The 15,025-nt window shown below is 46.9% G+C and overlaps 1 protein-coding gene and 1 pseudogene across 1 annotated transcript in view; both read right to left on the bottom strand.

Annotated features, from left to right (window-relative positions):
• Positions 1 to 1,167: 1,167 nt before the first annotated feature.
• The window catches only part of LOC140419360 (uncharacterized), a 38,332-nt gene continuing 24,474 nt past the window's right edge, over positions 1,168 to 15,025 (bottom strand). The window contains exon 4 of the mRNA XM_072503239.1: positions 1,168 to 3,119. Coding sequence (XP_072359340.1) covers positions 2,576 to 3,119 — 544 coding nt within the window. The 3' untranslated portion in view covers positions 1,168 to 2,575. The remainder of the gene's footprint in view (positions 3,120 to 15,025) is intronic.
• Positions 9,420 to 10,308, bottom strand: LOC140419356 (sodium/potassium-transporting ATPase subunit beta-1-like; annotated as a pseudogene).

Here is a 15,025-nt window from a genome sequence, read left to right as displayed (position 1 = left end):
GGCAAGGACAAAGTTACACTTTAATGGTTTAATTACAGGGCAACTGCTGTGAATCCCATAAAGGTTGGATGAACAAAGGTCTGGAACCGTTAAACTCTCCTGCCATTGAAAATGAACAGTTATACATCAGTTTGAGTGAAGAAAACTGTGAGGTTGTGTGAAGAAAACTGAGATTTCAAACCTTCAGCCTTGTATTTTAAATTAGTTTAACCTTTAACTTGTAGTTTCTGGAAAGAAGCAGTCACTTTCTGTCACACTATGTAACCACCTTTGGTTTGTGAACTTAAATAATTTAAGTTCTCCAATCAGTTTTCATAGTTCTTTCGTCAGTTTAACACATATTACATACAAATATGTTTTATTTGAATATGTCATGCTGTAGTTTATAATATATTTTGCTCTCTCAACATTTACACACTGACACCTTTATGCACTGATTTTATGCACACTTGTTATAAATTTTATGAGATAACTTTGTAATTTCTGTATTAGTTTTAGGCTGTGTGTCACTTAGTATCCTTTTCATTAACTGTGTTCCAAGCTTTTGCAGCCACTATGAAAACATAAACCAGCAGTTTATTTTTCAAAACATATTGATAGGTGCCTGTCCCAGTGAGAACTCAGGATTTCTATACGTCAACTAAACATTTGGGAAAATGAGCCTTGTGATGAATGGAGGGATTTCAGATATATTGTATTATAGGTATTTGGTGCAGTAAGGGTTAAAGCCTGGGTTAGTGTGTGTATGACTGCTGCAGTGGTGTTTTTAAAGAATCCTGGTTTGAAAGATTTTGGCAGCCAGAGGTGTAATTATGGCATTGTAAAAAGTTTGGGCGAATGGAGTTTTATTTGTATTAAGGAGGTTCCCTGTGGAGTTAATTAAGTTTCATCTTGGTAAGATGATGTAATTAATGGGAGGAGCTATGGTACCAGGCATTTTGCAGAAAAACAGTTGAATTGAGTTTTCGTTTGGAAGGTGAGCTGAAACGAGCTGAGAAGTAGCTTCTGAAGAAATACAGCCAGAGTTTCTGCATGGGTCTGACCGTCAGTAAATTGTGAGCCTGAAGTTCAGTTGCTGCCGTATGAGCCTCCCCCAGATTGTCCTTTCTGAGCTCGAGACACGTGATGTTAAATACTCAGATGGGAAACACAAAAATGTACAACAGGTTTAAACAAAGCTGATTTATTTGACATTTATCCAGAATATTAAACTTCATTCCAGTTACTGGAATTATTATCAACAGAAACAAACTCCAACTGTCAGAATGAACATGGTTCAGTCCTGGATGTGATTAACAGCAGCAATAACAGCAGAATCCAACCCCTGTAATCACCATGAATTCACTGGTGACTCAGTGGGGGTGATGACCAAGTGAATCTCTCGCCACACACAGAGCGGGTGAACAGCCTCTTACTCGTGTGAATGTGTTTGTCAGCAGATCCGATCTGCTCACAGTCAGAACTTTGAAAAGTGTGGACAAGTGGATGTGTGTTGAGGTGGGATGACTGAGCGAATCTCTTCCCACACATGGAATAGATGTACAGTCTCTGCCCAGTATGAGTGCGCTGGCGGACACTGAGTCCACATGATCACCTGAACCCACAGTGAGATCCTGAATGGTCAGTGTGAACATGCTGATAGGACATCAGCTCCAGAGAAATTTTAAAACACATTTAAAATAGCTTCCGACAGTATGAACCCGCTGGTGTGTTAACAGGTTGAATGACTCAGTGAATCCCTCCCCACACATGGAGCAGGTCATAGAATCATATAATTTACAGTGCTAAGGAGGCGATTCGGCCAATTGAGTCTGCACCGGCCCTTGGAAAGAGCACCCTACCCAAGCCCACACCTCCATCCTATCCCCGTAACCCACTAACTCCACTTAACCCAGTAACCCCACTTAACCTTTTTGGACACTAAGGCAATTTAGCATGTCCAATCCACCTCACCCGCACATCTTTGGACTGAATGACCTCTCCCCGGTGTGAACTCACTGGTGCTGCTGCAGGATAGACAATCGGCTGAACCTCTCCCTGCACTGAGAGCAGATGAATAGAGTGGAACCAGAGTGACTGCACTGGTGAACCATCAGTGAATGTGGGTTTTACAGCTCCTGTCACAGTCTCAGCATTTAAACCCTCTCTCTGCAGTATGAACTCACTGGTGTGTGAGGGTGCTGGATGGAGGAAGATAGGAGTTCAGGACTCAGACAAGGGGGAAATTAAGAGTCAGTTTGTCCCGGTGGGCTAGTAGGAGGGAGGGAAGCAGCAGAGGCAGCGGATTGGATTGTCACAATTTTAGTTATAAAGAAGCTCCAAGAGCCCCTCACACTTGTTGTTAGTGATGAAGATGGAGGAGACTGGGGAGGGGGAGAGCATTCAAAAGGAACTCATTTGTGTTAGAGACAGTAAAAACATTCACCAAACTGCTCAACACAAAGTTGTTTTTTAAAACTTTTATCCATAACATGTCCTACAACTGTGCTGGGGTCTATTAACCTCAGCAGAAACAGATGCCAATAAAAATGATTTGGTCCTGGATGTGATTAACAACAAAATCCAATCACTGCAGTCACTGGTGAACCCGCTGGTGTTTCAGCAGGTGAGATGACTGAGTGAATCCCATCCCACATTTGGAGCAAGTGAATGGCCTTTCCCCAGTGTGAACTCGCTGATGTCTCAGCAGGGTGGCTGAATCAGTAAATCCCTTCCCACAACTGGAGCAGATGAATGGCCTCTCCCCAGTGTGAACACGCTGGTGTTTCAACAAGATGAATGACTGAGTGAATCCTTTCCCACACTCAGAGCAGGTGAATGGTCTCTCCCCGGTGTGACCTCGCTGGTGTTTTTGCAGGGTCTTTGACTGAGTAAATCCCTTCCCACACACAGAGCAGATGAATGGCCTCTCTCCGTTATGAATTCGCTGATGTTTCAGCAGGTCGGATGAATCAGTGAATCCCTTTCCACAATCCGAACAGGTGAATGGCCTCTCCCCTGTGTGAACTCGCTGGTGTTTCAGCAGGATAGACGAGGTAGGGAATCCCTTCCCACACTCGGAGCATGTGAATGGTTTCTCTCCAGTGTGAACCCGTTGGTGTGTCAGCAAGATGGATGAGGTGGTGAATCCCTTCCCACAGTCGGAGCAGGTGAACGGTGTCTCTCCATTGTGATTGTGTTGATGAGTTTTCAGCTCAGACGGGTATCTGAACCTCTTCCCACAGTCCCCACATTTCCATGGTTTCTCCCCAGCGTGTTTGCATTTATGTCTCAAGAGGCCAGATGATCGGCTGAATCCTCGTCCACACACAGAACACGTGGACGGTTTCTCTCCATTGCTTTCTCCTTCCATGTTCAAGATTAAATGATATTCAGATTACAGTAATTTAGGCAATCGCGTCAGATCCTGATGTGATGTTTGGTTTGAGTTTCCTGCCTTCATCTCCTGCTTTTCCAACATCCTGTGAACACAATGTCGAAGGTTAAAAATTCAACAGAGACAAATATTTTTTTTGGTTTGAGTTTGCGGTGTTACACCCTATAAAAGGAGTTCCAAAATCCATTGCTGTCAGTCCAGGATGGCAATTCAGAACATTTACATATATATTTCATAGAATCCCTACAGTGCAGGAGGCCATTCAGCCCAGAGTCTGTACTGACCCTCCGAAAGAACACCCGACAGGACCCACTCCCTCACGCTATTCCCATAACACCACCGGACCTTTAGACATGAAGGGGCAACTGAGGGATGCCAATCCACCGAACCTGTACACGTTTGGACTGTGGGACTAAACGAGAGCACCAGGAGGCAAGCCTGACACAGCCACGGGGAGAATGTGCAATCTCCCCGCAGTCACCCAAAGTTGGAATCAAACCCGTGTTCCCAGTGCTGTGAGACAGCGGTGCTAACCACTGTGCCACCGCACAGGGACAGTGATGACCCTGCACATGTCCTGCCCCCCCGAGGAAGTTGACTGTCATTAACCCAAGTCCATCAATTTTTCCTTTGTTATTTTATGGGATGTGGGTTTCATTGGATTTGTTTCTGAATCTCATGTAGGCCAGACTAGGGAAGGACAGCAGATTCCCATCAGTTTACAATTGATGGTAGCTGTAATGGTCATTCCTACTGAAAGTGGATTTATGTTCCAGATTCCTCCCCCTTTATTAATTTAATTTAAACTTCCCCAACTCCAGGGTGGGATTTGAGCCCCTGTCCGCAGACCATTGGCCTGGGTCTCTGATCCACTGGAATTACCCCCATCTCCCCAGTTACAGAGGTTCTGCAATTACCACCGGGGTCGGTTCAAATTGGGGACGGGGAGCTTCTTGTTCTGGGTTTGAGGCCTCCTCCACTGGGTGTTCCTGAAGCCACTCCATCGCGCCCCTGCAGCTCCAGCACCCAAACTGCGCATGAACACGCATGGCGCATGCTCTATTCAACAACATCCGTTGTGCATGCGCACACATCTGCTATTGTGATGATAGGGCATATTCTCGTTCGCCAGGAATGCTGGGTACCACCACCCGCCATTGAAAGGTGATATTGTTTGACGAAAATTGTATTTCATGTCTGATTATGATCGCAGCTATAGGGTTAACATGTAAAATTATTAAACTAATTGATGCATCAACCAATTTCTCAGGAAGCATAGTCCTGTCCTCAGTGTAATTAACTGCAGAATAAACCCCAATAGTTCGATATGTACTCACTGGCGCCTCAGCAGGTGGGGTGAACAAGTGAATTTTCCCCATCCACCGAATATTTAAACTCTGTCTTGCCAATAAGAATTCAGCAATTGTGGATCAGAGCCTTTCGAACCTTTAAAGCTGGAGTGTTAATGAGTAGGGAAACTGAGTAAATCCCTCTCATACACACTATGTATCTGAATGGTCTCTCTCCAGTGTGACTGTGTGGCCAAGTCAGTAAATGGCATGACCGAGTGAACTCTTTTCCACTTTCAACTGGTGAACAATCTTTTTACAATGGCATTTACACATGTGTTTCCAGCCCAGAGAGGGATTTCAAGTCCCAAAATACACTTTCCAGATGACGCGGGACATACTTATACTTCTTGCAATTTAGTTATGTTCACTTGCTGCTCACTATGTGATCTCCACACAGTTTAGGACAGTGGAATTACGGCCGGGATAAGATCAGACATGATTGAATGGCGGAGCAGATTCGATTGGCCAAATGGCCTAATTCTGCTCCTATTATCTTATTGACACAACCAGACCTCACTTCCCTTGGAACAACATGAAGTGTCTACTGCTTTCCAGATCCCTTCCTTTCAACTCACTTTTCAATTCGACTGCTTTGTATTATTCTGAAACTAAATTCAGATTTTGTGACTGCTTTGTGGAACATCACCACATGATGAATGTGATTCTGAGCATTCATTTGAATTCTCTGCTCCACTCCTAGTCTGACCTCTGTACCTTGGATGTCCTGCACTGTTCCAATGAAGCTGAATGGTAGGTCAGAGAACTCATCTGTTGATCAGGCACATTCATTTCAACAATTTCTGATTGGAACCATCATTCAATCTTTCAGACATTAGATGTTGATAGTGGTTTGTCTGTTATAATTTTAAATTCGGACCTGTCTTTTGTTTCTTTTCTTGGTCTATTAGTTTTTTTACTTCTCTCATTATTACAATATTGCCCGGTACCATCATCCTCTTTGTCATTTAATCACTCCATTTATCAATCCCATCATAAGATCATTTGTTCTTTCCTCCCCAGCCCCTCTCTTTTTCCTGACTCTCTGCTGGCACTGTTTAAATCTAAGTATTTTTTCCTTCTTTCTGTCTGTTAATCTAAGTTAGCAATCATATGGAATGGTGAAATGTATCTGCTGCTTTTAATGTCTACCCCATTCTGTCTCTCTTTGTTTCTATATTTGGCTCAGTCTCCTTCACTCTTACATTCTGCCTATCTGTGTCTCTATCGCTTTTCACCTTTCTGCTCTTTCTTCTCTCTATTCGCTCACTGCCAGTGAGGAGCTAATTTTCACTGGATTGATTCCTGAGATCAGGCAGTTGTCCTTGGAGGAGAGGTTCTGTGGGATGAGTGTTCTCTCTGGAGTTGAGAATAATGCAAAGCAGTCGAATTGAAAAGTGAGTTGAAAGGAAGGGATCTGGAAAGCAGCAGACACTTCATGTTGTTCCAAGGGAAGTGTTTTTTAAAAAAAAAAATTTATTCTCCTCCATTTTCACATTTTCTCCCACATTTACATCCATCAACAATAAACAATAATCAGCAAGATATGTCAGTCCCCATAATAACAACAACGATCCCATCTACCCACCACCCCCCAAACCTCAACCCGCATGTTTACATAAACAAATTACAAAAATAAATCAGGGATTACCCGTAGTCACCCTTAATCTTACACAGCTCCCCCCCACCCCCCCCCACCCCCCCCACCACCACCCCCCCCACCACCCACCCCCCCACCACCACCCCCACCACCCCCCCCACCACCCACCCCCCCACCACCACCCCCACCACCCCCACACCACCCCCCCCACACCCCTCCCCCACCCCCCAACCTCCCCCACCACCCCCACCACACCCCCGCCCCCCCACCCCCCCCACCCCATCCCCCCACCACACACCCCCACCCCCCCCACACACACCCCACCACACCCCACCCCCACCCACCCCACCCCACCCCCACCCACCCCACCCCCCCCACCCCCACCCCACACCCCCACCCCCCCCACCCCCCCCACCCACCCCACCCCCACCCCCCCACCCCACCCCACCCCCACCCCCCCCACCCACCCACCCCCACCCACCCCCACCCCCACCCCCCCCCACCCCCGGTCTCCAGCTCCTCGGGTCCACTGCCTCCTGTAAAACTCCTCCCCCTACCCTCAGTTCCTTCCCCCCCAACTTTCCACCCCGGCTAGACCACTCGGACCCTGTTCTGCCAGGCTCCGATGGCCGCAGCCCCTCCCCCACCTCACTTCCGTTCACTGGCCGGCACACACCGGCCAGCGTGGAGGCCCCCGCCCTGGTCCCTTTCCCACTTGCCCGGCCCCAGGAAAGTCCAAAGATCCCCTTTTAGCACACAAACCCCGCATATCCACCTACACCCCAAAGAACTCTCATTTTGAGTGAAAGTCCCATCCCTTCCCTTGTCCAAATATATACCACCTTGGCTCCTTTAATCTCTACACCCGCGCGCAGTGATACAAAAAAGAAGAAAATACAGTCATGAGGTTACATCGGCACATGGCCATTCCTCAATTTGTCAGTTCTGCCTTCGCAGTCCTTCTGCTTTCGCAAACTCCTCCGCTGCGTCCGTCGTTCCAAAATAAAAGTCCCTGAGCTTGTAAGTCACCCTCAGCCTCACTGGATATACAATGCCGTACCGCACCTTGCTAATGTACAGTGCCCTCTTCACACGGTTGAAGGCAGCCCGCCTCCTTGCCAGCTCCACCGTAAAGTCCTGGTATACCCGTATACCAGCTCCAGCCCACTGCACCACACGCTTCTGCTTGGCCCAGCTCAGGACCTTCTCCTTCACCCTGTACCTACGAAAGCACAGAGTCACTGCACTTGGCGGCTCACTCGCCTTTGGTACAGGCCTCCACGACCGATGAGCCCGATCCAGTTCATATCGGGAGGGGTCCTCCCCCTCCCCCAGTAGTTTTGCCAGCATCGCGGCAAAATACTCAGTCGGCTTCGGTCCTTCAACTCCTTCGGGCAGCCCCACAATCCTCAAGTTCTGTCACCTGGATCTATTTTCCAGGTCTTCCATTTTTCCTCGCAGATCCTTGTTAGTATCCATCACCTTCCGCATCTCTTTCCCCATCGAGGCAAGTTGATCACCGTGCTGCAATGTCTCCTTCATTTCCTTCTGTGCCTCCTCTTGCTCTCGCACCTCCGCCACTGCACTCGTCCTCCGTCCTCACCGGGGAAACCGCCTCCTCCACCAGCACACACAAGACCTCCCTCATCTCCTTCCTCACCGTCTCCATGCATTTCGCAATCTGCGCCAACTGCTTTTCAAATTCCGCAGCCATCACCTTAGTTATTTCTTCAGCCGTAAGCAGTGCGGCCTTCCCTGGTGCTCCTGCCTCCATTTTTCCTGGTGACCCCGCGGTGACCTTTCCACTCCCCGACGGACCTCCAGCTGGTTTTTTTTCAGCCGTTTTTTTGCTCACCCTCGACATTTTTCTTTGGGGGTTTTTCCCTCCTGTGTCTTCTCAGTGCCTCCTCCGTGCCTTCTCCCATCTTCTGCCGCCTCCGTGGGACCGGGCTTAAAGCCCCGAAATTGCCGTTCCCGAGCGGGGGCTCTCCATTCTGCGGCCGCCTCCTGCCCGCCGTCACCGGACGTCCTCCAAGGGAAGTGTTGATAAGTTCATAAGATATAGGAGCAGAATTAGGCCATTTGGCCAATCGAATCTGCTCCGCCATTCAATCATGTCTGATCTTATCCTGGCCGTAATTCCACCATCCTTCCCATTCTCCATAACCCTTCAACCCATTACCAATTAAAAATCTGTCTAACTCATCTTGAAATTTACTCACTGTCCCAGCATCCACCGCACTCTGGGGCAGCGAAGTCCACAGATTCAGCCCTTTGGGAGAAATAGTTTCTCCTTAACTTTGCTACCTTCACTCAGTCATCCAGCCTGTTAAGACACCAACAAAGTCACACTAAGGAGAAGTATATTCATACACATGGGCATAACAGAAACAAAATCAAATACCATGGCAATTTTCAGAGTATTTACAACTGGGAAAGCAAAGTGTGCTTAAAAACGGCAACATAATTTGAAGGACCTGTGAATGCTCTACAGTAATGTACACTCAAACTCACACGAGGCACAAGGCAGCAATACCCAAGAACACAAACACTGCTACATTAGTGGAATTATAATTTACAGTAATGGGCATACCCATAGCTCAAGTATTATCATTTACAGTGGAATAAATATGTACTACTATTGCTTTTATGTTACGTACCTAGGTAAATGCAGAAAGCTAGTGTAAAGCATATAGATTAAGTGTAGGTCCCATATATACGACAGTTTGTTCAAGACTAATTTGAAATAAAGGGGCAAATTGTATTATGCAGTTATCAGCTCGTGATCTCAAATTTTACTTCAAAACGTCCCAGAAATGAAAATCACTTATTGTCACAAGTAGACTTCAAATGAAGTTACTGTGAAAAGCCCCTAGTTGCCACATTCCTATAGTTAATATTTTCACCATACACTTTACGCTCAATGCGCACTTCCGTATTCTGTTTGACGTTTATAAACTGAATAGCAACAAAGAACTGAAGGTATTTTTCCTGCAGACGGTTGCCATGTATGGGGAGTACTGCAAAGGAAAGCCGCTGAATCCTCCCAGTCCAAAGATGTGCAGGTTAGGTGGATTGGCCATGACAAATTGCCCTTAGTGTTGGGTGGGCTTACTGGGTTATGGGGATAGGGTGGAGGTGTGAACCTTGGGTAGGGTGCTCTTTCCAAGAGCTGGTGCAGACTCGATGGGCCGAATGGCCTCCTTCTGCACTGTAAATTCTATGAAAACTATTTCACAGGTCCAATTTTATCTCGGTCTTCTTTCTTTGCTGCACAATGAATGGGAATAATAAACGGATTATAATTGATTTGCAAATCTTCTGCAAGTTCGGTGGAATTCTTTGGAGGCCCGGGATAAAAGTTAAGAATCCTGTTGAGCTTCGGAACAATGTGGGGTTTTCAGCATAACCGTAATTAGGATCATTTAATCCAGAGCAAGTCTTAAACCACGTCCGGTAAAATCTGCACGCTCTCTTCTGTCCTGAATCACCCAGTGGGCCTGCATGAATGTAGGCTGGAGGAATCTCTTCACAGTTCTCAAAAGGAGTGTTGCCACCCTGACTGGAGTCATTGTAAAGATCCAAGAACGTGTTCAAACTTTTCGCAAAACTTTCGTAGGAGTTTGGGTCTGACATACTAAAGGAACTTTCTGTTTTGAACAAATACAGTGTTTGTGATAGTCCTGGGGGTGCAACTCTGTCTTGGTGTTTGGGTTCAAATAGACTAATCGTGAGCAGCAGCGCTTGAATGGTTCCAATGAAGATCCCAGCGAGGCAGCCATAAAAGATCAAGAAGAACCAGAATATCTTGAGCCAACGACTGCCGGTCCTGCCTAAAAAGTGCTTTTTTATTTCGGAATCCCAGAGGAATTTCTTCCAGTCTCCACCTGCCTCCTTGCCCTTGGCCCGGGCCCGGGCCATGCTGTCTCGAGGAGGCTGAGCGGGGGATTGTGGGAGAGTTTGAGGAAAGCTTGGCCTCGCTGTTGAGCTGATGCTGGCCGGCGGCGCGCGCACTCCCTCGCGCGGCTGCCGTTGCTTTTCAAACAAGAAAGGGGCGGGGAGGGGGGGGGGGGGGGCGCGGAGGAAGGGAGGGGGAGGGGCGCGGGCATCGGTGGGGGCGGGGCGGGCGGGAAGTGGAGTTGAGAAGCTCCAGGTGTCAGGAGTCCCGCGGAAGGTGAAGCTTCATTCAGGAACTCTGAACAGGAACAAGACAATTCTGAACTTTAACTTCAATCCTAAATTGATGTTTGATCCAAAATCTACAATTCAGAGTTTGAAAGGTTCCACTGATTAACCTCTCCAATTAGAAAGTGCTGATTAATCATTGCTGACAATTGTTACTCACACATTCCTCACAGTAGCATGTCCATTGTGAAATGACATTATCAAGGAACATTAAACTAAACTGTGAAATATTTCACAGGCACATCAATAAAAACTTCATCAATCAATATTGATATTGATGAAACTTGGAAGTCACTGAGTTCAATCATTTCTGACACAGCAGCAGCAGCCAGGGTTAGGGGGATAGAGCGGGGGAGTGGGCCGAGGTTGAGTGCTCTTTCACAGGGTCACTGCAGACTCGATGGGCCAAATGGCCTCCTTCTGCATTGGAAAGATCCTACAGCATTCAACGATAAAGATGGAGCGCACAACACAGACTGGTTTGAGAGCCACTCAGCAGAGATTAACCTGTCATTGAAGCAAAAATGGGTCTGACCATCACCAAAGTCGTTCCCCTGAAATCCCAGATGGTGACATCCTGACGGATGTGAATAGATGTCCCGCTAGGTTGAACATGACTGTCAGCTGTAGACATATCCCAGTCTCTTTCTGACGCTCCTGCAGCTTCCAGTTATGGTTAAGTTGGACAAGGCCATTGATTGCTCAACAAGTAGAAAGGTGCCCGGCAAGGATGGAATTCCAGCTGAACTGCTCAAACGCAAAGTCCCATCGACTGTCACACCTTCACGACCTCCTTCCCGGTTGGGAGGCTGGAATCATTCCATGTGCATGATGCTAAAATCATCACAAATGATAAAAACAGCAGTGACAGAGGAAATTGCAGCAACTACAGGATTAGCATCACCAGGAAGACCTTCACTAGGGTCATGTTTAAAAGATTCATCTACCTGCAGAATGAGTGTATCCAGAAGCACAGTGCGGTTTCTGTGCTGACAGATCTACAGTGAACATGATCTCTCCACACACCAGTTGATAATGATGCTCCTTCATTAAATGTTTTCAAGATAAAGGTAAATAGTTTTTTGAGGAATAAAGGGTTATGGTGTTTGGATGGGAAAGTGGAGCTGAGTCCACAAAAGATCAGCCATGATCTCATTGAATGGCGGAGCAGGCTCGAAGGGCCAAATGGCCTACTCCTGCTCCTAGTTCTTATGTTCCTTTATAGTCTGTGTTGTTCTAAATGATGACATTATTAACCTTCTCCGTAACTTGTCCTGACCCTACTGCTCGTTCACCAACTGAAATCAGGGACTCCTTGTTCTCATGGTGACATTCCCTGTCTGCCGAATTATTCCTTTAAATCAGCATTATTTCATCATGTTGCCACATTTCAGTAACAAATGTTGAAATGTTTGCTCCACACCCACAGGGTTAAAGCCACAAACAGAAAGGTCCAGTTTTCTCCTGGAGTTTGAGACAAATCAGCTTTCGAAATGATGCAGAGTTTCAGCCAATAAGGGAGTTCTGGGCTCAGCCCCGCCCCTCATTCATTCTCATTGGTTGGAGGACCAGCTGCTCCTGCTTGGTTCGCCAGTCTCGCCCCCCTTTTCCCATTGGTCCTGAGCTGCCGTCAATCACTCCCCGGGTATTGTAATCTGGAGCATGCGCAGCGCCGATACTGGAGCGATGTTCTTGGGGTGAAATTCTTCGCAGTTCAGAATTATATATGATGTGGAGATGCCGGCGTTGGACTGGGGTGGGCGCAATAAGAAGTCTTACAACACCAGGTTAAAGTCCAACAGGTTTGTTTTGAATCACTAGCTTTCAGAGCACTGTTCCTTCACCTGAGGAAGGAGCTGCGCTCCGAAAGCTAGTGATTCGAAACAAGCCTGTTAGACTTTAACCTGGTGTTGTAAGACTTCTGACAGAATTAGAAACTGCAGGCGAGCGGGGAGCGATAGTACTGGCGGGTGGTTTGTGAGGCTTCATAAACACCCGGTGTAGGCCCAGAATGAAAAGCTACCGATCCGCATTTGCAAACAACCACTGTGTTCTCGTGCCGCCCCTTCAATGCGGTTCTCCGATGAAAGGCCCAGGTTAACGGCTGCCATCTTGCTGAGGGCGATATGCTGCAGTACCAGCCCGTACCAGCCTCCCCGAACAGGCGCCGGAATGTGGCGACTAGGGGCTTTTCACAATAACTTCATATGAAGCCTACTTGCGACAATAAGCGATTTTCATTTTCATTTCATTTCAGTGCACCTGTGCGGTCATTGCTGAGGGAGTCTGAAGGTGATCCAAGCCCCGCCCACTCGGTGCTTCAAGCCCCGCCCCCTGACAGGAACATAGTTTCACCTCCAAGGTAGGAATTTGTTATTTATTCTTTCATGGGATGTGGCGAGGCCAACATTTATTGCCCATCCCTAATTGTCCTTGAGAAGGTGGTGAGCTGCCTTCTTGAATCGCTGGAGTCCGTGTGGTATAGATACACCTACTGTGCTGTTCCTGAGGGAATTCCAGGAGTTTGACCCAGTGACAATAAAGGGACAGTTGAAGGGGTGGCACGGGAGCACAGTGGTTAGCACTGTTGCCTCACAGCACTTGGGATCCGGGTGCGATTCCGGCCTTGGGTGACTCTCTCTCGACTTTTGCAGCCTCCTTAAATCTACTTCACATATTACTTCCCTTCCTGAGTCATACATTCAATCCCATCATCCTAACACATTCATGTTGATTGTAAATGGTTGGGAGCCCAGCATTGATCCTGGTGATATTCCACTTGTCACATCTTACCCACCCAGAAATTACCCATTTATACCTGCTGGCTGCTTCCTGTTAGCTAACCAATCCTCTATCCATGCTGATATGTTGCCCCCCACACAGTGAGCTCTTATTTTGTGTAATAAGCTTTGATGTTGCACCTTGGGACATACCTTCTGGAAATCCAAATAAAGCACATCTACAGGTTTTCCTTTATTGACATCCCTTGTTACCTCCTCAAAGAACCTTGATAAATTAGTCACGATTGATTCCCTGAACTTCATTTTCAAACTATGCATCAAAAGAAAAATCAAATCTTCTCTACCCCAGGACAAGTCCAGCAAATTAATGTATTTTCTGGTTGAAAGTTTATTGATGAAACAGAACATGGTTAAAAAAACTAACAGAGAATTGTTTGAGGATCAAAGACAACCAGAGAAAAAGGATGTTCACAATGTTCTGGTCCCAAATTGTTTTCCTTCAGCTCCTCTGTACCCTGTTTCTCTAACTCCCCGCTTTGGACACAGGAGCAATGAAACCTGGCAGTCGCATCACCATCAGCCCCTGTCACCCTCCACCCCTGATTAGTTGGAGGTCCATTTGCCAGTCAGGCCTCCAACACCTTCCTGTCTCTATTAGTGAACAGGCCCCTTTATTCTCAGCTAAATTCAGTCCTCAGCTCCATCACCGGGCTGTCATTGACACGAGCAACAGAGACAGAAAAGTGCACGAGGGAAGTCAGAATTTGTGGATTAGGACCTCCATAAAGGTCAGCAACTTCTTGAAAAAAAATTGAATTCCCAGTCAACAAATTAAAGGATCACACGACGGGACTTCACCTTTTATGACTTTTAATGCAACAAACAAATTAGAAGCTACTTTATCCTGCGCACAGAACTTTGCTCTTTTTAAATAATAATAATCTTTATTATTGTCACAGGTAGGCTTACATTAACACTGCAATGAAGTTACTGTGAAAATCCCCTAGTTGCCACGTCCGGCGCCTGTTCGGGTACCCAGAGGGAGAATTCAGGATGCCAAATTCATCTAACAAGCACATCTTTCGGGACTTGTGGGAGGAAACCAGACCACCTGGAGGAAACTCACGCAGACACGGGGAGAACGTGCAGACTCTGTACAACAGTGGCCCAAGTGGGAATTGAACCTGGGACCCTGGCGCTGTGAAGCTCCAGTACTAACCACTGTGTTACCGTACCAAAGTTACACAATCTAAAGTCGCACTGCACGATTATAGTTACTCTGCCCTGCAAGTCGAAATTGAATTATCTCAGAACCAGTCCAATGTAATGAGTCATTTCTGAGGATTCACTTCCGTTCTTTTCTTTTCACAGTCTGGCAGTCTTTAATCCCAGAACGGTCTTTCACAGGGAAAGATTAGCCAGCTGCCAGAAAACCGAGAGTAGGCACAAATAGGCCATTTTCTGGTTGGCAAGATGTAATGAGCGGTGTGTCACAGGGATCAGTGCTGGAGCATCAACGTTTCACAATTCATATCAATGACTTTGATGACAGGACCAAAGGTATGGTCGCTTAGTTTGTTGATGATGCAGGCAAAAAGGAAAAGGAGGTGAGGTGATGTTGCTCGGATAATAAGGGACGGCATCAGAACATTAGTAAGGGTGGATCTCAGATCAGGAATACAAAATGTGGAATATGTTTGGGTGGAGCCAAGAAACAGCATGGGGCAGGAAACATTGGTAAGAACTGTTTCGGACACCAAACAGCAGGGGTTGT

This window comes from Scyliorhinus torazame, chromosome 5, assembly GCF_047496885.1.
Source record: "Scyliorhinus torazame isolate Kashiwa2021f chromosome 5, sScyTor2.1, whole genome shotgun sequence".
Taxonomy (NCBI): domain Eukaryota; kingdom Metazoa; phylum Chordata; class Chondrichthyes; order Carcharhiniformes; family Scyliorhinidae; genus Scyliorhinus; species Scyliorhinus torazame.
This window is presented reverse-complemented; position numbering and strand designations above follow the sequence as displayed.